General features: G+C 53.8%; 1 protein-coding gene across 2 annotated transcripts in view; it reads right to left on the reverse strand.

Moving 5' to 3' along the window:
- The window catches only part of Col17a1 (collagen type XVII alpha 1 chain), a 46409-nt gene that overhangs the window by 1094 nt on the left and 23894 nt on the right, over positions 1-21421 (reverse strand). The window contains exons 18-53 of one of the 2 annotated variants that reach the window (XM_032892165.1): positions 21067-21285; positions 20750-20779; positions 20381-20407; positions 19546-19572; positions 19377-19439; positions 18749-18853; positions 18014-18076; positions 17457-17492; positions 16840-16893; positions 16569-16604; positions 16070-16105; positions 15409-15471; positions 14465-14500; positions 14165-14236; positions 13346-13372; positions 12444-12479; positions 10624-10659; positions 10277-10357; positions 8798-8833; positions 8131-8208; positions 7215-7268; positions 7059-7100; positions 6824-6877; positions 6227-6286; positions 5438-5488; positions 4876-4998; positions 4263-4400; positions 3697-3762; positions 3163-3303; positions 2676-2765; positions 2467-2577; positions 1781-1927; positions 1180-1521; positions 594-722; positions 274-336; positions 71-151 (exon numbers count right to left, since the gene is read on the reverse strand). In XM_032892165.1, coding sequence (XP_032748056.1) covers positions 71-151; positions 274-336; positions 594-722; positions 1180-1521; positions 1781-1927; positions 2467-2577; positions 2676-2765; positions 3163-3303; positions 3697-3762; positions 4263-4400; positions 4876-4998; positions 5438-5488; positions 6227-6286; positions 6824-6877; positions 7059-7100; positions 7215-7268; positions 8131-8208; positions 8798-8833; positions 10277-10357; positions 10624-10659; positions 12444-12479; positions 13346-13372; positions 14165-14236; positions 14465-14500; positions 15409-15471; positions 16070-16105; positions 16569-16604; positions 16840-16893; positions 17457-17492; positions 18014-18076; positions 18749-18853; positions 19377-19439; positions 19546-19572; positions 20381-20407; positions 20750-20779; positions 21067-21285 — 2853 coding nt within the window. The remainder of the gene's footprint in view (positions 1-70; positions 152-273; positions 337-593; positions 723-1179; positions 1522-1780; positions 1928-2466; positions 2578-2675; positions 2766-3162; positions 3304-3696; positions 3763-4262; positions 4401-4875; positions 4999-5437; positions 5489-6226; positions 6287-6823; positions 6878-7058; positions 7101-7214; positions 7269-8130; positions 8209-8797; positions 8834-10276; positions 10358-10623; positions 10660-12443; positions 12480-13345; positions 13373-14164; positions 14237-14464; positions 14501-15408; positions 15472-16069; positions 16106-16568; positions 16605-16839; positions 16894-17456; positions 17493-18013; positions 18077-18748; positions 18854-19376; positions 19440-19545; positions 19573-20380; positions 20408-20749; positions 20780-21066; positions 21286-21421) is intronic. The other variant, XM_032892166.1, reaches the window with a different exon arrangement.

The following is a 21421-nucleotide window of genomic DNA, read 5'->3' on the forward strand; positions in this document are numbered from 1 at the left end:
TGACTCTCTCAAATGACCCCTTCTCTACTGAACCCCAGAACCTCAGAAGTCACACGCTGCCCATGCTTACCTTTATCCCCTTTCTCTCCTTTGTTCCCTCGGGGCCCCGGGGGCCCCGGAGGACCTCGTGGTCCAGCAGGGCCCCTGTCACCTAGAAGGACAGAAAGGGTATGACACTAGTGTCTGAGTACAGAGCCAAAGGCATGGCACAGGTGACCTCAGTAAGAGGCTGCATAACAACTGGTCCTGTGAGCCCTGCTGTCTGTCACTCACCTTTGGGACCTGGGGTTCCCACGTCTCCTTTCTGCCCAGGGGGTCCTGGGATAGTGCCGTATGCTGCAAGGAGGGAGAAAATCTAGCCTTAGACTAGAGCTTGCCTGAGGCTTGGGAGGTCAAGGGTTCACAGATATCTGTGTAGTTCAAAGCTACACAGATAGTGATGGTGTCCAGACTTGTGCAAGGAAGCAGAGCTAGGTGTCACAGATTTTACCTTCTTGGCTACGGGGAGAAGATTATTAAGTTGGTATTTGTCTGTTGGGCCCCATGCGAGACTAAGCAGGCTAGTGCTGGAAGAGCCCTCGAGATATACTTACTTCGGAAGAAGTCCATGAGGTCTTGTGTCACGTTGCTGTAGGCAGAGAAGACCTTGCTGATGCCAGGAGGGCCTTGCGGCCCTGGTGGACCCTGGACAGTGTAGGCCATCCCTTGTAGCAGACCCTGACCTGCAGAATACCAGGGTACCACTTCATTGTCATCAACAGGAGGGCAGCACCCTCAGACTGCCACACTCGAAGCAGCTAAACTAGATGAAAACGTTTGAGGGAAAAGCCGTGTAGCTTCCTTCTCTGATAGCTAAAGAAAGAGCTTCTTGGCTAACAACTTCCACAAAGCCCAGTCAGAAAGCCGCTCCTGACAGACTTGGTCTGAGCAGAGTACCAAGCCCTTTGCTGTGTGCCCTGGTCTCCATTACTCAGGTGTCAGTCTGTCTTGGGGTCCCTTGCACTGAGATGATGTAAAATTAGGATGGGGTCTCCTCTCTTTCAGTCCCCGCCCATCTCATTCCAGAGCTGCTATCTGCATGGTCCAAGTACATTAAAAAGCGAGGGTCGTTCTGCGAAGCCCAGATGCTGAGGTGCACACGTGCTCCTCCCCCTCCAAGGTCCACAGGTTCTGACTTACGCTGCATGCTCTCCGACACCCGCAATGCCAGCGTGTTATAATCTAGGTCTCCAGTGAGGCTGCCCCGGAATGATTCACCATTGGTGCCATATACACCACCACCTGCAGCTGCCCCGTAGCCTCCGCCTGGGCCGACGTCAGTGCCGTAGGGGCCCCCATCTCCTGCACCGAAGGCTCCACCTTCGCCCAGGGAGCCACCATTGGTTCTCTCTGCGCCCATGGAAGAGCTGTAGGAAGTGCCCCTTCTGGCTGAGGAGCCGCTACCCCAGTTGTAGTCTCCAGGTGGTCCCTGTGGCCCTGGAGGACCTGGAGGGCCAACGATGAAGCTGCGGACATCAGGACCTGTGGGGTAGGAAGGTGCATTACCCCAGACTGTGGGGGACAACATGAGAGCTAGGGATCTCTGGAGTCTTAACACCCCCTAGAGTGAACTTTGAGGCCCTTGACCATGCACAGAAGGATGGTGGTGAGCAAAGAGACTGGTTTGTCCACACTGCTGACCATCTTACATCCTGCATAAGGTCTAGCGGGAGAGTGCGGGAGAGCATGGGAGAGCGGGAGAGCACGGGAGAGCACGGGAGACTGACATCAAGGCACCTACTTGTAAGGTAGCTAATCAGCTCGCTGCGGAAGTTGTCACTGTTCTCAGCTGCGTAGGTGGCCAGAGCTGCTGACACACCCGGGGGCCCTCGAGGACCTGGGGGACCTGGGGGGCCCGGGGGGCCTGCGATGGAGGACAGACCAGCAGCTGTGTGAGAGGAGGGAAAGAGGAAGGTCGGGATCCTGGGCAGAACAGCTAGATTCTCAGCCTGGCCTTGGCCTACGTTGGGCCCCCCATGGATTGGGTGCAAGAGATGAGGGCTGGGGGGTGGAGTAGAGGAGAGTGGGCGAGGCCTAGTTGGTCCCTTTCAGGCATCATCTGGGAATGGCTGCTTCCAAGGGATGCTTCCACCCCTCACCCCACATCCTGTGTCCTCTTAGACCATCACTAGGCATTAGAACATAATACAGGGTAATGCCTTGTTCAGTGACTAATCACATGGTTCATAGGCTCTGCAAGGGCCATATTTAGGAGCTTTGTTTCTTCCCATTTCCTCCCCTGCCAAGGCTCATGGCTCCTCACAGCCATGTGGCTCTATCCAGGGCACCAGGGCCCTCCTGGTGCATGCTCCACTGGGGAAGGGCACATTAATTCAGTTCTCCATGGCAGCCCTTGAGGACTAGGGGATGCCCTCAATGCCAGGCTGCAGCCCTCTGCTCTTCTCTCCCTGTTCTCTAGTGTCCTACTGTGCAAGTATGACGACAGGTCCTCCACACTGATGCTGGACCATGCACTGCCTGGTATCCCGGGTGGCCCTGGGGGCCCTGGAGGTCCGATGATGTCTCTGTAGTCAGACCCTGGGACATCAATGGGCAGTAAGTAGTCAGTCACAGCCTGAGCCAAGGGTTCAGTTTCCATCCCAAACCTTTTGATGGATGTTCCTGCTTGGCCTTACCTCGGAGCATGGTCAGTAGCTCCTCATAGGATGTTCCTGGCAGGCCAGGGGGGCCCGGTGGTCCAGGATGCCCAAAGCTGATCCCAGAACCTAGGGAACAAGATCCCAAGTAGTTGGAGACTCAAGTGGGATAGGGGAGGGTAGATAGCAATTTGGAGGAAAAGTGGGGTCTGAGGAAGGGAAAGCACGGTGGTAGGAAGGAAGGTAGAGAGGAGCGGGATGCAGACACACTGTAGGCAGTGGCACCCAATGAGGAGAGCACTGAGCAGAGCTCAGGTCCACTGCCAGCTGCTGGGTGTGGAATACCCATGTGCTCCTCTTGGCTTCTTCTGCTGTGCTCTCAGGCTTGCTCTTTCTGAGCAACTCTGGAGACTGCTGCCTCTGAAGGGTCAGCGCAGCTGGTGGGCAGGGTTGGGAGTGCCCAGTGGGGCCATCTCAGTGGCATTGGATGCCCTTGCCCGTACTCTGTGCCCTCCTGACCACTCACTTGACATATAGTTGAGAATGTGTCTGCTTAGCTCTCCATAGTCCAAAGACAGGAGGGACCCATCTCCACTGACTCCTGGTGGTCCCGGGGGACCCGGAGGGCCCACCAGGTGCTGACGTAGGTACTGCCACACATCATTGCCTGGAAAGGAGAGGATTCCTTATGGATCAACCTAGGAGCCAAGTTGGGTCTAGCTGCCCAGCCTGGTTCCCAATAACAGCTGGGAGTTCCTGGTTCTTGGTGAGCACGCATTCATCAGGGGAAGTCAGCCTGGCTCTAGGGGCCTGGAGTGGAAGAAGCTGTGAGATTCCCTCTCCCATTTTCCATGTATTTGTACTCAGCACTTAAGGCAGAACAGTGAGTGAGCGGCTACTTGTCACAGAGGATTTCCTCTTGCTTGCAGCCCTTACAGAGCTCACCACCCAGTGACACATGTGCCCTACAGAGCTCACCACCCAGGATACATGTGCCGTCCTATTGAGAACAGAAAAAGAGCACAGAGGCCCTACTCTTTCCCCACTCTGGCATACTCACGTCTCAGCATGGCCAAGATATCTTCTGAGGAGGAGGCAGAGGACAAGCCAACACCATAGCCTGATGCTGTGGGAAGAAGACCTTGGCTGACCTCCTTGGTCTTGGAGCAGACCCTCTGCATCCAGACTATGAAAGGTCAAGTCGACTGGTCATTGTCTTTGGATGAAATGAATGAATGGGGCATTTCAGGCTAGTCAGGAGGCCAGAAGAGGCCAGCAAGCGATGTTGGCTTTTCATAGGGAGTGCCATGTTCTAGAATGTTCTTTAGCCTGACTCCTACTAAACACTGCCAAGCTGAAGGGTCTCTTTTTGTGAACAGAGATGAGTCCATACTTGGGCACATGGTGGTCAAATGCTTAGCATGCCCGCCCCTGTTATGCCTTTGTCCCAGTCTGACCCAGGGTTTGCTGAGGATGGGCACTGTGGCCCAGCTATAATGGGTGTAGAATCAAAGGTGATGTATTCAGGAGAAGAGTGGAACAACCCATGAATTAAGAGATGAGCTTCGGGGAACAAGGGGTACTCATTAGGAGGGCAGCAGAGCACAAGAAGTTTGACAGACTTACATCGCAAGTAACTCACAACCTGGCTTGCCAGCTGGGAGTAGTCGAAAGTCTCCCCTGTGATGGTGATGACAGGCCCTGGGGGACCTGGTGGGCCGGGGGGACCCTGAACTCCTGAGAGATAAGTCCTGATGTTGTCACCTGCCAACAAGGGATGAAGCAGTCAGGCCTGCTGCCGAGAGCATCTGACTTCCGTATGATCCCAGGAGGAAGAGAGAGAACCTGTCCTGGTCCACACAGCGCCTGAGCCTAAGGCCTGTGCTGTTCGTGAGGGTATGAACAGACAGGGCTCCAATTAGCCTTCTGTTTGACACATCACCTATACACAGGGATGGGAGGGGCATGGACACTTCTGAAAATGTGTTCGTGTGCATATGTGTGCTCGTATGTGTGCTTGTATGCGTGCATATGTGTGTTTGTATGTGTGCATACAGACTTCCAGGTAGGATGAGGATAAGGCACATGTATGGACAGGTATGTTGGTCAGCTGACTACAGGCCAGCCTTCACACAGATGACCACCCCAATACTCCTTTTCCATCCCTCTCAACCTCCTCTCTGAGGGGTGTATAGGTGTGTGTGTGTGTGTGTGTGTGTGTTGGGGGTGGGGCACTCACTTTGCATGTACTCTGCAATATAGCGCTGGAGTTCCTGGCCGGAGCTGCTGAGAGATCCTGGAGGCCCAGGAGGTCCTGGGGGACCAGGTGGGCCCTGCGCGTACATAGTGCCTGACGACGTCCCTGGACGGAAGAGAGAGCATCCTGACTCAGCTCCTTCACTCTAGGTCGGGCCAGGGCCTTGTGTTCCTGCCTGGTCTGAGGCTTTGTCCATAGAGGAACTAGGACGGTGGCAGGCAGAAGGAGCACATCTGCAAGGGGGCAGAACTGGGTGCTGGCCCAGGCCAGATGTCCTGCCCCTTCCTTTCCTTCAGCACTCTGCTCCCCACCTCAGCCGCCCTCCTCTCAGGGCCGGCTCCATTCTCTTTGGTCCCCAGGCACCATTCGCTGACACTGGATTTGCATGTGTCTTTCCTTCCATCCCCACAGGCCTGTGGCCTCCTTAAAGGTGGCTCTAGATCATTAACAGGCAAATCAGAGAAGGGAAGGATCACCACGGCAATGGAGCCCTCAGGCTCCCTCGGAGGATGGGAGAGGAACTTTGGTCTCTGTTAGTTCTTACCATGAGAAAGACCACCAGGGATGCCAGGAGTGCCTGGGACACCGGGGTCACCTGCAACCCAAATCAAGAGTGTTGAGTGTACCTCCTTCTCCGGGCAGCTCCCGGTGAAGTTTAGCACCCTTAGTGGGGGCGGTCATTCCATGCTTGCAAAGATACCGTATCTCTCTTTGGGAAGGCTTCTGAAGGGCCAGAATTGCTCCAAGAGGGATGCACTCTGAGCAGACACACGCTCATGCACACACATCCATGCACACGCGCACACACGCACCCACACACACACACACGCATGCACGCACGTTGACACTGCACTGAGACTTGCACACACTTGTCCATTCCACAGTCACTCTTTGATCCACTTGTGTGAACCAAATGCACTTTGAACAAGCTCAGAGTCCTCGGGGGACAGCTCTTGCCACCTCACCTCCTACCCCACGTAGTGTTTGATGTACCCTGATGTCCTCTGAGTCCTGGAGGGCCTTGTACAAGGACGCCTACCAGTAGCTACTGTGCTTTCCACTGGCCTTGAGAAGGTATGGGGGCTTCAGACAGAACTCATGGCGTCTCATTCCACACAGTCAGTCAGGTGGAGACTGCTGACAGAGTCCCTGACCACCCTGCCTCTCTCCTGCTCCCATCCCGTGCTGCAGGCTGCTGAGCTGCTCATAGGCCGTGGCAGGAGGATCAAGAAGCGCTCCTGCCTGACCCATCTCCTCCACACTATTTGTCACCAGGCAGATGAGCAGAGGACACAACATGATGGCTTCTGGGACCCCAGGACACTGCTCTTACCTTGGTCTCCCTTGGGACCTGGGGGGCCAGGTGGACCTGGAGGGCCAGAGAAGAAGGTTTCTGCAAGGAAGGAGAGTGGGGGTGTGGATGAAGAGCTGTTTCTGAGGAAGCAGCAGCTAGCACAGAGCCGGGCACACTGCGGATGCTCTCTGACATCCGCCGTGCCTGTGAATCCGTAAGGACATGTGTGGGGATATCTGCATGGTCAAAGGGTTGGGCATGACTGGGAAGGTGACTATGCAGATGGTGGGTGGGTGGGTGCATGCATGGGTGAATGGGTCTTCCACGGCGGCCAACATTCTTCCTTACTCCATCCATTTCTTTGTTAATGTTGCCCTGTTTGTGTGCCTGTATCCTTCCTGCTTCATCAAATCCCCGAGTGCAGTGGCCAGGCCTCTTGGGCCATTCCCCAGGGGCAGAGCTGGTTTCCTCCCTTCCGGCCAGGTTGCCAGTGTAGTTGGGTTGGCTCCCATATTTTCCCCATAAGCAGCAAGGGCGATTCTGTATTCACTCTCCCCTCAGAGAAGATCGATGTGGAACCACAGACAGGTTAGGTCTGAGGTAGGAGTAGCTGTGATTGGATGACCCCAATGTTACCCGAGTCAGTCAGGAAGGATCCTGGTGGGCCGGGTGGGCCTGGTACGCCTTCCCCTAGGGAAAAGAAGCCCAGGATTTAGTCATGCCAACAGGTGTGTCAAGAGCCCCACCAGGGTCAAGTCAGGAACGCTCTTCCTGAGAACCAGCCCAGGAGAACATGGGCTCTGGGCTCTGGGTTTCCTTGTCTCCCACCCCCCTGTCTTTATCCCCTCATAGCAAGGAGTTCAGCTCTCACCTGGTGGGCCTCTGGGTCCTGGTGGGCCTGGAATGGAAGGCCCTGCAGAAGGAAGAGAACGTGCTTGCTTTAAGGGCATCATTAACTCCTGTGGTCTGAGCTTCCTCATGACCTGCCTCATGACTCCCCACCTTCCAAAGATCAATGAGTTCTTACCTGGTGGCCCTCGTGGGCCAGGTGGGCCAGGGGGACCTCGTAAGTCAACACCTTCTGTGGAGAGAAGCAAATAGAAACAGAAGGTTGGGCCAGGTTCCTCACCAGGCTCCAAATCTTTTACCAAGATGGCTAGTGTCTGGGCTACAGCTCATGCCCCAGTTGCACAACTACCCCCTAGGTTCCCATCTGTTGAGATGGCGCCATTCTGAAGCAGAGCAGGGCTGACAACTGACAGTATGGCCGTGTGGAGTGATGGGTAAGAATTGGGACTTCTGTGTCAGCCAGCCAGAGTTCAATCCCCACTTCTGCGTATTTAGCAGGCGACTTGAGGCAACTTTGCAAACTCTCTCTTAATCTCTGTTTCTTCCGCCATATGCCTGGGTCACTGAGACCCTCTCCATGGGGATGCTGAGATGGCTGCTACTTCTGACTTTGGCCAAAGCCCATGGTGACTTAGGTCAGTTTTTCAAACACCATCAACCAAATGCTGAACCCCTAATGCGCTGGCTTCACACCGCTGGGGTTGGCTGCTTCTTCATTGCTTGACAGCCCAAGCGTTCAGGTGGGAGCCCAACTGCGGTCCCCCTTGGGCTCTTTGCAGACAGGAGGTCACAAGAGTCAGCCCTCCTGGGACTGAGACAACTCCCACCGGTCACACTCACTCCCAGTGTCTGACCTGACCCAGGTCCTGCTGGAGGGCCACAGCCTGTTGGCTGTCATATTCTTGTGACTGTGCCTCTCACACCAGACATTCTCTGCTGTTCTTACCGGCTCCCACTGCAGAGCAGAGGACATGGCCACTCTGACGTGACACTTCTCCATGACTCACTGGTGTAGCTGTCCGGGCCCTGACAACACTGTAATCTCTTTCATTCCCTCCCCAGCAACCCCTGCCCTGGATGGCGCGTGCACTCACGGGCAGAGAGGACTTCGGAGATGGAACTGCCACTGTTTAGGAAGGAGTCCCCAGCAAGTCCCGGCTCCCCTCGTGGGCCTGTGGGGAGGACACAAGGTTAGCATGCACGCTGCTTCAGTAGATTTCTGTGGGGCGGGGCCAGACTCAGGGCGGGGCCTAGTTGAGGAAGGGCGTGGCAAGGAAGGGCGGGACCTAGAGAACAGAGGCTGCTTCCAGCTGAAGGAGGAAAGACAGATAGATGGGAGAGAAAGTAGGGCCAAGGCAACGATGGCTGCTACTTCTGACTTTGGCCAAAGCCCATGGTGACTTAGGTCAGTTTTTCAAACACCATCGTTATCCCGATACTTAGACAAATTGGTGGACGGTAATGTTATTAGAGTCTGGTGTCTGAAGCCCAAGGACTATGAAAATGGTGGTCTGTTTAACCTTGGCCAGAATACTACAGAGCCTCCTGACCTAAGGAGCCCTGACCCTCTCAGAAATATGGGGAGAGACAAAAGGAGGTGGAAGCTTTGCAAGACCCATGGTGAAGAGAAGCCCGTTGTGGAAAGTCCAGGAGGCCCTCCTATCCCCCCTCCCATCTATAACTGAAGGACTTAAACCCCACCCTCACCCCATCCCGGCCTCACCCAGCCCACAGCTTGTGATTTTACAGAAGGAGACATACCTTGTTGTCCTGGGAGACCAGCAGGGCCAGCCGGACCTGGAAAGGGTTATAGAAAAGTCTAAACCATAGCCCCTCCATCCCCCAAAGCTGAGAAAAGGACAGGCACCTGGGGACACAGGAGTCCTCCCAGAGTGAATTAGCTGGCTACCTTAGGATTAGCAACCAGAGGCCAGTCCTGTAAGGCTGACAGGAAGTGGACCCCAAGGTGGGCAGGGCTGCCTCTTTTGATAATTTCTTTCTTTCTTTCTTCCTTCCTTCCTTCCTTCCTTCCTTTCTTTCTTTCTTTCTTTCTTTCTTTCTTTCTTTCTTTCTTTCTTTCTTTCTTTTTTTCAGAGCTGGGGACTGAACCCAGGGCCTTGCGCTTGCTAGGCAAGTGCTCTACCACTGAGCTAAATCCCCAACCCCTTTTGATAATTTCTTTACAGGTTGGGGACATCTAGGTCACTTAAATGTCCACCACTCACTACAGCATGCTTACATAGGAGCGCGGTACACTTGCATTGGGTATAAATTGTGTATTTAATTGGAATATAAATATTTTAAATAAAACAAAACAAGGTAACTGGTATTTTGGAAAATGGGGGGGGGGTATCCCAATCACGATTCTTTTACACTGAAGCATTTTGCTTTGTTTTAGTTCAGCGATATTTTTTGGTTTTGTTTACGTTTGTAAGAAGGCAGCCGTACCCGACGGTGGGGATCTTTTACCTCCTCTTAGGTTTCCTACATAAGTTCTGCAGCCTCACAGAGCGCTGGCATTTGGATGCCCCAGACACCTCTTGTATTATTTTTCTAAGAAGCAAAGAGTTCAGGAACCTTCCTTCTAGCTGCCCCGGTTCTGGAGACAGAATGATCCGGATGGAGACCCTCCCCTGCCCTTTATCTGCTGTGTGACCTTAGATGAGTAAGTTACCCACTCTGGGTCTCAGCTTCTCATCTCTAAGTGCTGAGAGTAGCACTGGGCTCCTCCGTTATGAGCATGTGCGTGTTCTCTCTCTCTCTCTCTCTCTCTCTGTCTCTCTCTCTCTGTCTCTCTCTCTCTGTCTCTCTCTCTCTCTGTGTCTCTCTCTCTCTGTGTGTCTCTGTCTCTCTCTCTCTCTCTCTCTGTCTCTCTCTCTGTCTCTCTCTCTGTCTCTCTCTCTCTGTGTCTCTGTCTCTGTCTTCTGGGGTCTCTGTCTCTCTCTGTCTCTGTCTCTCTCTCTCTCTCTGTCTCTCTCTCTGTCTCTCTGTCTCTCTCTGTCTCTCTCTCTCTGTGTCTCTGTCTCTCTCTCTCTCTCTCTCTGTCTCTCTCTCTGTCTCTGTCTCTCTGTCTCTCTCTCTGTGTCTCTGTCTCTGTCTCTCTGTCTCTGTCTCTGTCTCTCTGTCTCTCTCTGTCTCCATAGTTCCTGCCCTCAGTGTCAGGGTTTGAACAAATGTGGCTAGAATCCGTTGTATCCACAGCCTGCTGCTGATTGGGGCAGAGCAAGAGATCGGACTGACCCGGAGTCCCTGGAGGTCCTGGGGGTCCCATGGCACCAGGAGGTCCGGGAGGTCCCGGCACAGTGATTGCTGAGGATCCCTCTGGAAACAAAACAAACATGGAGTACACGTCACCTTCAGAGGTGCCAGGCCCCCCCAGTAGGCTGCAAACCAGCAAGACAGGAGTCTCTGCTTCTCGTCCCTCTGACATCCTTCCTTCCCTGTGCTGACCTACGGGTCAAGGAGCCACAACATGGTCTGTGCCCACCTTCATCCCTCCCTAAGCCCCCACCTCCTGCTGTCATGGAGGCAGATGACCCACATAGGACAGGTGAGTAGAACTCAGGGAGGAACCCTCCGCTGCCTACCTGAAGTCATGACTCTGCCTGGAGCGCCAGGTTCACCTGGGAGGACAGAGGGAGTGGGCGAGAGGATTAATCAGTAGCTTGATGAGTCGTCATTTTCAGGTTCTGGTTGCATTTGAGGGTCATTTGTGGTCCCCTTGCCCTCAAGTTATGGGATTTTAGTGATAAAGGGAGTCTACGCTACACTGAGCGTCTCTCAACTTAAGACCCAGGCCTTAGAGCATCAGTCATCTCTCAGAGAAGGGGTCTCCTGGGAAGCTATGGAAGAATTTGCCCTTCCATGAGGCCAGAACGGGAGGCTAACCTGAGACTCATTCTCAGCCCCCGCCCCATCTTTTCCTCCTGTCATGGTCATAGGTAAGAAAATGATCTGAAGATCAAACAGTAAATAAAAGTCACGATCCCATGCGCGAATTCCCTGGGTGACAGGACAGGACACCAGGAAAAGAGTTTTGGCAATTGGCAAATCTGGTCAGTTCTGAGGTCACGTCTCTTCTGTGCCATTAGTCTCGAGGGACAAGAATGAATTCATGAGTGAAGGACTTCTGGGAAGAGGACGCCGGATTCATATGTTCCCCAAACATATCTACCACTCCAGCAGCTCTTGACTAACGATCCATGGATGCATGGATGGTCTTGGGGCCAGCAAAGGAGTAGAGAAGGCCGTGCATCCTGGGGCTGGGAGCCAGGCTCAGTCAAAGAGCCTGCCTACCATACTTGAGCTTTATTCTCAGAACTAAACAAAGAGGCTTCCGTGACCAGGTCCTTCCATGGGCTCTAAGGTGTGTGGACAATTATGTTAAGCCCCACAGTGGAAAGATCGGTGGCTTTGGTTTCCTCTCAGGGAGAGCAAAAGGATGGGATTTGCTCAGGTTCCCACAGCAGGGGGTCAGGACCAAGGCAGGAGAAAGGTCTGTGAGAATACACTGTAACAGTTGATACCTGCCTCACCAGTGCATCTCCTTCGGGAGAGCCTGAAGTCCCTGAGGAGGAATACTTTGTGGTATCTCTAACCCTCTGAGGCCTTACTGAAGCCACCAGAGATCTACTGGCCTGGGAAGTAGGAACTTGGCTGTCGTATTTTACAGCTGCAATCATTTATCCTCCAAGATCTTTTTGGCTCAACTGCTCATTGAAAATAATAGTTTTTAAAGCCTTTTTTTTCTCCCCGCCTAGGGTCCCACTTGGGGGTGTTTGTAATGGTCAGAGTGCCAAGGATCAGGAACATGAGGACGCAGGACAGAAAAGAGTGTGTGTCCCCAAGCACTCCTCGTTCCTAGGTTTGCTCAGGCCTGGGGTCTGACAGGCAGGACTGAGCTAGAGTGTTACTCTGTGTCAGACCGCTTGGAGCCTTTGACTTGCCTCTCCCTTCCTATCGAGAGCTCTCTCTTCATCTCTGCCGTCCTCCGTCACACCTGGGATAGGGTAGAGGGTAGAGCCAAGGGTGGCCCTAGTCTCAGGTAGCCTGAGGTAAGTGTGGGATGGGGCCTTGATGACAGGAATATTTTAGAGGCAATGCAGGCATTTTTAAAGGCAAACAGAGGTTTAGACAGCTTGGAGCAAGCAAACTTCCTTTCCTATCTTCTTGCCACATGGACTCGGGGGAACTGAAAATGAGTCTCCGGTTTGAGCCTAGAGCAAGTGGGCCTGAGTTCTCAGGGTCTCAGTGCTCCCATCTCTCAGCTGCCCTTTGGAGCCACTAGATGCCACTGTTGGTCTAGGCTCTGGTCAGAGCAGACCTCCCGCCTGCCAAACCCTCCCAGCTGTAAAAATGGCTGGTGAGAAGAAAAAAAAAATCCACCTTATTGGGAGAAATCACGTACCTTTAGTCCCTGGTCGGCCAGGGGTACCAGGAAGTCCTGATGTGATTAAACACAAGTCAGTCAGGATGATGAAGGCCCAGGCTCTGGATCCCTGCCCTCCCTCCCTCGTTTCCCACTGGCAGTAACCAGCCAGCACTCTGCCACTCAACTTGGCCTCACTGGCTGCCTGACAGAAGCAGCAGGATTCACTCAATGGAGCTCTCATCCAGAACCCTGTCTATCTCTAAGAAATGGAGGCCCATCAGGGTTGGGTTGAAGCAAACAGAGGGTCGGGGGTTGGGGGTGGGGGGGAGGTTCCTGTCACCCTGGGTTACAAAGCCATCACTCTCCCTCTCCCTGTTACTGCTCTGGGGTCTTGCTGTGTCCAGAGTAGAAGCAGTTGTCAACATTTTCATAGCCTGGGCTTGGTTTCACTATCTTTGTCTGACTAGAGGAAGTGAGGGGCTGGGTGTGGTAAAGATTTCTTAAACCTGAATAGGTTTTACCAATGGGCTTTAATGAAGCCACCATCTAAGAGGGACCTCTGGGAGCCAGTGGCATGCAGGTGTGTGTGTGTGTGTGTGTGTGTGTGTGTGTGTGTGTGTGTGTGTAATCCACATCTGCTGGCTAAGAGACTTCCTAGCCAGCAGCGTCCTTCCTCAGTGTTCCTACCAGAGACAGAGCTCACACCACAAACAGGATCTGACATTACTGATATCAGACCGTCACCTATATTGTTCTATGTATGGGGGTGGGGTAGGGGGGTTCCCCTTATGGTGTTTCTTAGCACTCACTGTAATGGAGCCTGAGTCTGTTTTGCTAGAGACAGGAGAGGGAACGACAGGCTCATGTAACTACAGAGGTGCTGGTCATAGCGTTTGGCCTGGCAGGAGATGGCATCTAGGAGGGACTGAATGACTCACCCTGAGGTCCTTGGGGTCCTGTGAGACCTGCAGAAAAGAAGCCATCGGGCCAAGAGTTGAAGGGTTAAGGACTGCACCAAGAAGCCACAACACAACACAACCTTGCCTGCAGAGCGGGTGGGCAATGCCAGTGAAGGGTCAGAGGCGACAGGAGGACACGCCTCAGGGTGGTCTGACCCATAGTCCTCCCATCTCTGGGCAGAGAGCAATTGTTGTGATACGACCAGATGCTCCATTGGGCGATGGTCTTGAGCCCATTTTATTTCGTAGATGCTTCAGGAATATAAGGAGAGCCAGGAGTCCAGAAAGCACCCAGTCCCCATGCGCATGCACATACACACACGATGCCATCACCCCCACCACCACCACTACACTTCACCGAGCACCAGCTGAGGAGTCAGGGTTCCTGGGTGAATGGTCACAGTGTCTGGTTTTGACTTCTTCCTCCCACAGACCTGAGAATCCTGCTCTTGCCTCTCAGTGGACATGCTAGCAAGGCCTCTCCTTTCTGACTTGTAGCTACTGGTGAAGGCCTGGGTACAGCCCCAGGAGAGGAGACGGGCAAGATCCTGAGCTTGAGTTCAAGTGTTCAGTTTTGAGAGCACTCATGCCCCTTGCTTACTTTAATCTGTCAATCCTTTTCGAAAGGTCGACTTGTGGTCAGAGTTGTGTGTTGAGCCACTGAGGGTCACGGGATAAGGCTCACACACACGCCATGCAGCATCCGTGTACCTCCCACCTCCCCAGTGCGCATACACGCACGGGAACATTCCCTAGTTGCACACAGAGGACCGTGGCATCCCTTTCCTGGCTCGTTACCTGGCTTCCCTGGGTCTCCGGTGGGTCCTGGTGGGCCCCGGGCTCCAGGCATCCCGGTCAGGCCTTGTTCACCTGCAGAGAGAATGAGATATGGAGATGGCTCTCCCTTGGGAAAGTGCCTCGGAGCCAGTGGGTTTTCCTCAGCGGCTTGCTGGCAGGTAGGCGGGAGGAAGCACGGTGACCAAGACTGCTGCATGTCCCTTTGTCATCAGGATGGAGGACCCAGGCATGCATGTGGAGGCAAAGCAAGGGCAGGCAAGGGCAGCTGGTGACCATGAAGACCACAGCATGGCGACTAACCTCTGGAACCTTGCTGTCCATCGGGGCCAGCGGGACCTGGTGGAGCAGAAAAGTAAAGTCTGTTCAATACGCTCTCCTGTCCCACTAGGCTTGGAGCACATGGCCTCCTTGGCGAAAGGTTCATGCAGCTCTCCCATGGCTGCCAACCTCAGGAGCCCTGTCTTGGTGATACACTCCAACACAGTCTCCTCACAGCCTCTCCTAAGGCGTATTTCCCTGTCCCCAGTGCACCACCAGAGCAGGGCCTGCCTCGATCACCCGAGGACCCAGATGTGAAGGTCCTTCAGGTTCCTGTCATTCCCCTCTTCCTAACTTCCTTCCAACGTGAGTCCCCCTAGGACTTCCCTCATTAGCCACGCCATTGGCACCTCTGCACGGTCAGTTTTCCAAACTGGCCATGATTAAACACTTTCTCGGTTTTAAGGAACATCTGAAATGCCCTTTCTTCTTTCTGTGCCCCAGGCTATAAACCATCTCTTCTCAGGTTGTATTCTAGCTCTCTGTGCCCCTCGTGGCCACTGTCACCACTGACAAGCTTTGTTGTAACTTGCAGGGATGAAATATGCCACCCCCTAGTAGCTTACTGTCCGGCATACAGTAGGCACTTACTAATGCTAAGTCAGTGAGTGGTAGTGAAAGTGCCATATCCCCATTGCAGCGGTGGGTGGGGAGGGGTGAGCTTCTGTGGGACTCGAGGCTGAGGCCAGGCTCCCTGTCTAGATATATGCATCTCAGTCATGGCTAGTCAAAGGGTGATGGCTTGGAAGCCATCCCTGAGGTGGACCATTGAGGGGTTTTGTGGAACCTCAGACCTTGGAAGTCCTTGGTAGACAGGAAGTAGCCAGGGAAGAAGGGCAATGCCTATTCCAGAACTATGAGAATTTCCCAGAAACCTGCAGCTAGAGAGCCCCTGGGGTGCTCAGCTCAGACTGCGGGACACTTACCCATTGCTCCTTTGGCTCCAGGTTCACCCACAGCTCCAGGCAGACCTCGGATGCCAGGCTCCCCTGCAAAGAACAAAGGACCTGCTGCTGGAGGCTAGCGAGCTATAGCGTCTCCACAACTGGGAGTACTCGGGTGCCTGCTTCCTCCTGCGTACTCTTCACCCAGAGGAGCTGACAGGGGCAACCTCTGCGTTGCCACCAAGGTCGGAACCACCCTCCAGCTCTGCCCCGTAGGCAGCAGGTTCAGACTGACCCAGAAGCCATGGTTAATCTGAGGGGCACATGTATGAGTGCGGTTTCCCCTGTGGTCAAAGCGCTCTCACTTTCGGCCATCTTTAAGCCATGCAGTTGGCAGGATGTGAGCAGCAGAGCAACGGATTGGTGTGCACTTTAGGCTGCTTTCGGAATTGATTCTTAATTTCCCCAGCCGGATTCCCCCAAAGGATCAAAGACAGCTTTAGCCTTTGCACCAAACAGACACGGCTTGTAGCTAAACGGACTGCATTTAGACACGTGCTTAACCTCCAACCCTGGTGTATCTAATTTTTGTCAGAGCTTTACTTAGAGTAGAAGTACTTTGACAGTTCTAAGACAGAAATTCTGTGTTTGTCCCACTTCTGGTGATTGCTAGGTCTTAAAAGGTCATGAATGGGTTACTGACCTGTGAGGCCTCTGGGTCCTTTCTCACCCTGGTCACCTAAAAGAAATGTGGGGTACAGGGGGGAGGGGAAAATCATCAATTATGAACAAGGAAAGCAATCTCCCTTCATGACACGGATCACTGCAGCAGGATGCTGGAGAGTCAGCTCACAGATGATGCTGGAGAAGCTGGTCCACCCATGATCCACCCACCACATGATTCCCTCACAACCTCTGCTGTGGCTAATTTAGGTGTCCTGGGCACACAGAGGGCAGACACCTCAGAGTGTGCCTCCTTACCACTGTGAAGACCACTGGACAATGCCTATGTGATGTGGGTACTTTGTTCCCTTCTTTGGGCCTCAGTTCCCCTCTCTGAGAAGCTGGGGAAGAATGAACTCTCAGCCCCCTCTCGGCCCGAGAGCCATATGTGCCCTCGGACCCTGTACACAGGTTGTGTCTGGGCGCCTGGCATCAGAACAGACCATGGGGAAAACTGAGTCGCGGCGGGAACTGTATACCTTTGGGTCCTGGTGGTCCCACGAGTCCTTTGTCACCTGAAAGGGAGACAGGTACCTTAGTGTGGAAAGTCCTGTAGTGGATGGCCAACAAGGGCCAGTGTCTGTCTCTGAAGACAGCTTTTACCCCATACTGGTTTCACCTCCCGCCTTGTACTTGGTGGCTTGCGGTCATGTCTGTCAGACCCTCTCTGAACCCCGAGTCCCTGGACCTTCTTCTTGAATGAGAGGTCTCCACAGAATGCTTTTATTTCCTGCTCCTCCCCTAGCTTACCTTTGACACCCGGAAGTCCCACTTCACCTCGGAGCCCTTGGGGACCCACAGAGCCTGCCCAACAGAGGATAACATATAATCAGGTGACTGTCCCATCTTGGACACACATGTACATTTAAGCCTGGATACCCTGAGGGGAGAACTGGAAGCCAGGCGGCACACATACACAGAGGTGCACATGCACCTTGAAGCAGAAGTCAGGGGCTGCTCCCCGTTGGCTCCCTCATCTCTCTAGGCTCCTGCTGGCCCACCTTGATCCCTGCCAGTCACCAGGCTCAGGCATTAGAATGCCCCAAAGGATGCTGACAGAGACACTGACTGTAGCTTAAGCTCTCCGGGTAACAGGATGGGTGATTTGGCACATATGGGACAAGACAGAAGCTGGATGGGAACTTCCTGATAGTGAAGCCACTGGGAGGTCTCAGACCTGACACCAGTCCCTCAGTGATCTGGATAGGACACGTAAGCTCAGCCGCAGGCTACACCGTGGACTTCCGTTTTGTATGTCCAGGAAGCCTTTCGTACAATCACTTCTTTTGCTTTCAAAATGTTTGGCTTTCCCTTCAACATCCCTTTCTCTACCACAGAAGCAGCATATATTTACAAGCAGCACTGACCTGGGGGGCCCTGGGGTCCAGGAGAGCCACTGGTACCTGAGAAACAGGAGAGAGACAATCATCAGAAGGCCACGTCGTGGCTGGGACAACTGACCCCAGTGTGAAGGGCATGTGAAGTTCCAGGAGCTCATTCTGAGGGCTGTATGGGTCCTTGTTAGGACAGTACACCAGAGGGTCCAGGTGTGACCCTTGTGGGGAGGCAGCTTGGCAGGGTCCACAGACCTCTGCTTCTTCCTAAGATATAGGAAGACACACGTCTAGATCATAGGTGAAGAGGAGAGGCTGCCGTTGGGCTGCCCTGTGTGTGTATTTGGGTCCAAGTCAAGGCAGAAATCACCTGGTTTCTCACTGGACAGACATAGGGATCTGTCTCACACCCGGCTATAAGGGCAAAATCGTAGCCCAAGTCTTGACAACCAGAACTCCTTTGTGGAGGGACACTTGTAGCCATCTAGTACAGATCTGGGGGCTATCAACCAGCACTCTTGGGAAGTCCAGGTCCTGCTTCTCTGAATGCGGCCCCTCCCTGAAAGCTGGAGATGGTCTTCACGACATACCTCTGAGACCCGGAGAACCCGGGACACCGGGAAGACCCCGAGGACCTTGTTCTCCAGCAATCCCTGAGGAGAAACAGCAGAAGCATGCTGAGAAACTCCTGCCCTGGCGGGGGTTTGGAAGGGAGGCTTCCCACTCTGCCAATGGTCCACTAGGTGCCTCTCATGGTGAGACTACTAATGAGTCACAGTCTCTATGAACTCTGGCACCCAGACAGCAGTCCTCGGTGACTTTACCCGAGCAGCCTTTTTTGGGGAGGGGGAGGCACCAAAAGATTCCTGGTGTCCTCCTCAGTTTCCCGTAACATCTGTCTTATGGTTAAGAAGCTGAGTTCAAAACCTCCCCAGCTCCCTAAAGCTCTAGGCTTCTCTGACTCAGGCATTCTGCCTTTTGCTCTGCCGAGTCCCAGCCCCAGAGGCTGGAAGGCCCCAGTCTCACCCCACACCTGACTGTGCTTCCCGCTCTGTGGAGGACCTGGCTGCTCCTTACCTGCTCTGGGAGGGTCACTTCCCCGAGACCTCTCTCTCTGGGTAAGCCCCCAAATCACAGATTCTTCCTTAGCCCTGGATCAGACCCTGCGGCCTGGCCACACTTCACCACTAGTAAGTGGCCTTTGCAGGGTGTACACAGACCTTCCTGACTATCCATCCCTGCAGGCGTTCAGCCAATGCTGCCAGGGAAGGGAGGTGCGGTAGGGAGAGAGGGTGGATCCTCTCGGGGTAGGCATCACGTCTTACCTCTGTCTCCTTTCTCTCCAGACCCAGGAGGTCCAGGTTCACCAGGAGGTCCCATGGGGCCTGCTAGTCCTCTCTGGCCTATGGGTCCTTCCATGCCTGGATCTCCTAAAGGTGGGAATGGTCAACCTCACAGTTAGGGTCCCGTGCCATGGCCCACAGACAACCCCTCCTCAGCAGAACGATGGCCCAGTGCCTCTTCTAGACCTCTGTTGTCCCTCTTCCTCTGCAGCCTTTGCTCAACCCAGGACCAGAGTGACCCTGTGGGTATCTGACATCCTGCCTCTGCCTCAGATCTGTAAGTTCCTTCTCAGTTCACCAGGAGGCAAAGCTGTCTTCGCACCGGTTTAGCCTTGATGTCGTATGTTGCTTGCTGCCCTTAGCCACTCCCGTTGCCTCTTCAGCTTCCAGCCCCCTCATCTACCTTCCGGGGCTTTGGCTTCGGTTGTCCCCTCTGTTCTGAATGTGTCCCTAGGTGTATGCCTACTGTGCCCTCTCCTTTTTCAAATTCCCTGTCCAGCTCTCCATCTTTTTCTGTTGTAGTTTCTGCTGCTGTCTTCTCACACAGGGTCTACTGAGTGAATGCTTAAGAGCGAGGAGGAAATGAACGCTTAGGAAAGGGGGCTCTTACCAATGCTGCCTTTTTGTCCCTTTGGTCCTTCCGGGCCGGGGTGGCCCAGGGGCCCAGGGGTACCTGGGGGTGTAAAAGAAGATCTCAGCCTGTGCTTCCTCCTGAAGTTGGCAGCTAGGACTGAGCGCACGCAAACCAACAGCACCAGAGATCACTGCAGGTTACACACCTGGGATCCCAGGAAGGCCTCGGTCTCCTGTGGGGACAAAAGAAAAGGAGATGTCAGACGGAGAACCTGGCCTGGTCCCATGAGGAGCCACTAGCAGGATTCACATGGGAATCCCGGGAACGGATACATCCAGTTCCATTCAAATTGCTAAAACCACAGATACTTTCTTGTATCCTTAGGCCCCATAAGTTGTCCGGGACATAATTATAGAGAAAATTGGGTGGTTTTCTGAAGTTCAGATGCATTCAGAAGTCCTGCCCTTTACCTGACATCATATCAGGCTCCAGAAGTACCAAGCTCCCATCCTACGTAGGGTCAGGAGGAGTGTGGGCTTGCGGGCGTTGGGAGGCGGACTTAAGTGGGGGGCCAGGGTGTGTGCTGAAGTTGGACGTGTGTGGGAACCATGAAGGAGACAAACGGGAGTGAAGGACCGACAAAGGAGGGTCCCAGTTCCCGCCTGGGATCTCTTGGGAAGTGAGTTAGAGCAGAGTCAGGTCAGAGGGGAATCTTTCTCCTGGAATGGGGCTTCCTAGGTATGGCACCCCTGAGGGCAGAACCCCTGGGGGTGAAGACAGAAGTTTCCTGGGCCCACCCATATCCACTGGGAAGGGCCCAGAGTCTCTGGGTAGTTCCTTCCCACGCCAGCGTTTGTAAGACTCCCAGTGAAATTAGGCAAGAGAAGCTGCTTTGTGTTAGCAAGGGCCGATGGGACCCCCTCTTCCAGCATGTGAGGATTGTAGCTGGTTAAATCTTCTTTCTCAGCCTGAGGTGTTTCCTGCTTGCTTTAACCCCTCACCTCCCCAGTGTTTAAGGTACGTGTCTTTGGAATACTTACCTTTAGGTCCTTGACTCCCCGTGTCACCTAAAACCAGAAAGACGATACTGTGAGATCGTGTAATAACCAAGAACCACTTTTACACCCGTGCTTCACAGAGGTCTGACAACATATGAGCCACATATCAAAGGGAGAGGCCGATCCCTGCAGCCCTGCCAGACACACAGGCACAGACCACTAGGCTTCTCCTGTGTGGTGCCTAGGCTTCCAACCCTGCTGTGATGTCTGACTGACTGCAGATCCTTCTGACAGACAGTTAGGTGGTATCCACACTCTTCCGTTTGGACAGATGAAAAAGATTCCAATCCCAGGGAAACATGCCTTCCTTCCAGGACTAAGAACAGGGGAAAGGGCGGGCCATTCCAATACCTTTTGGACCAGGACTTCCTCTGAGATTTCCTACAAGAAAGAGCGAATCTTGAGACACACGCACACACACACCTGCTAGCCATTAGAAACATAGCCTCCGCCCCCTTGTCATTCCAATGATCTTGAACAAGTCTCTCCTGGACTCAGTTTTCCCACAGTGAAAATGGAATCCCAGCCCAGTTCCCTCTTGCCTCTTAGAGTAATGGAGGGACAGGATGGGAGGGGGAGAGAGGCTGAGTAGTGCCCCCAGGACAGACATAAGGCCACCCAAACCCAGTGTTCTGGGCTCCCTGGCCTTGTCCCTAGCCCGCTCTCACCGTTCTCCTGCTCTGTCATCAGCTTGTTCCTTACAAACAGCCAGATGGCCTCCTGGCCGTAGCCGTCCATGTCAGCCTTGCTTAATCCAGGTCCCAGGCTGGGTGCCTCACCCTGGAGGCGGTCCCTGCTGCTTCGGTCCGTCTTGACGATGTCATGATATAGCACCTTGGTCTTTTCCAGCTCCTCCACGCGAGCTTTCAGCTTCCTTACCTCCTCCGCTGTGAGGGACACACGTGAGCCATCCCTGAGGACTGAGTCTGGCACTTGCCCTGGGGCCCTGGGTCTGGGGGCCTTCTTTATACCCATGGGTACATATTTCAGCAATATGGATGCAGAGACAATCCTCGTGGCTGA

The sequence above is a fragment of the Rattus rattus genome, chromosome 2 (genome assembly GCF_011064425.1).
Source record: "Rattus rattus isolate New Zealand chromosome 2, Rrattus_CSIRO_v1, whole genome shotgun sequence".
NCBI classification, from domain to species: Eukaryota; Metazoa; Chordata; class Mammalia; order Rodentia; family Muridae; genus Rattus; species Rattus rattus.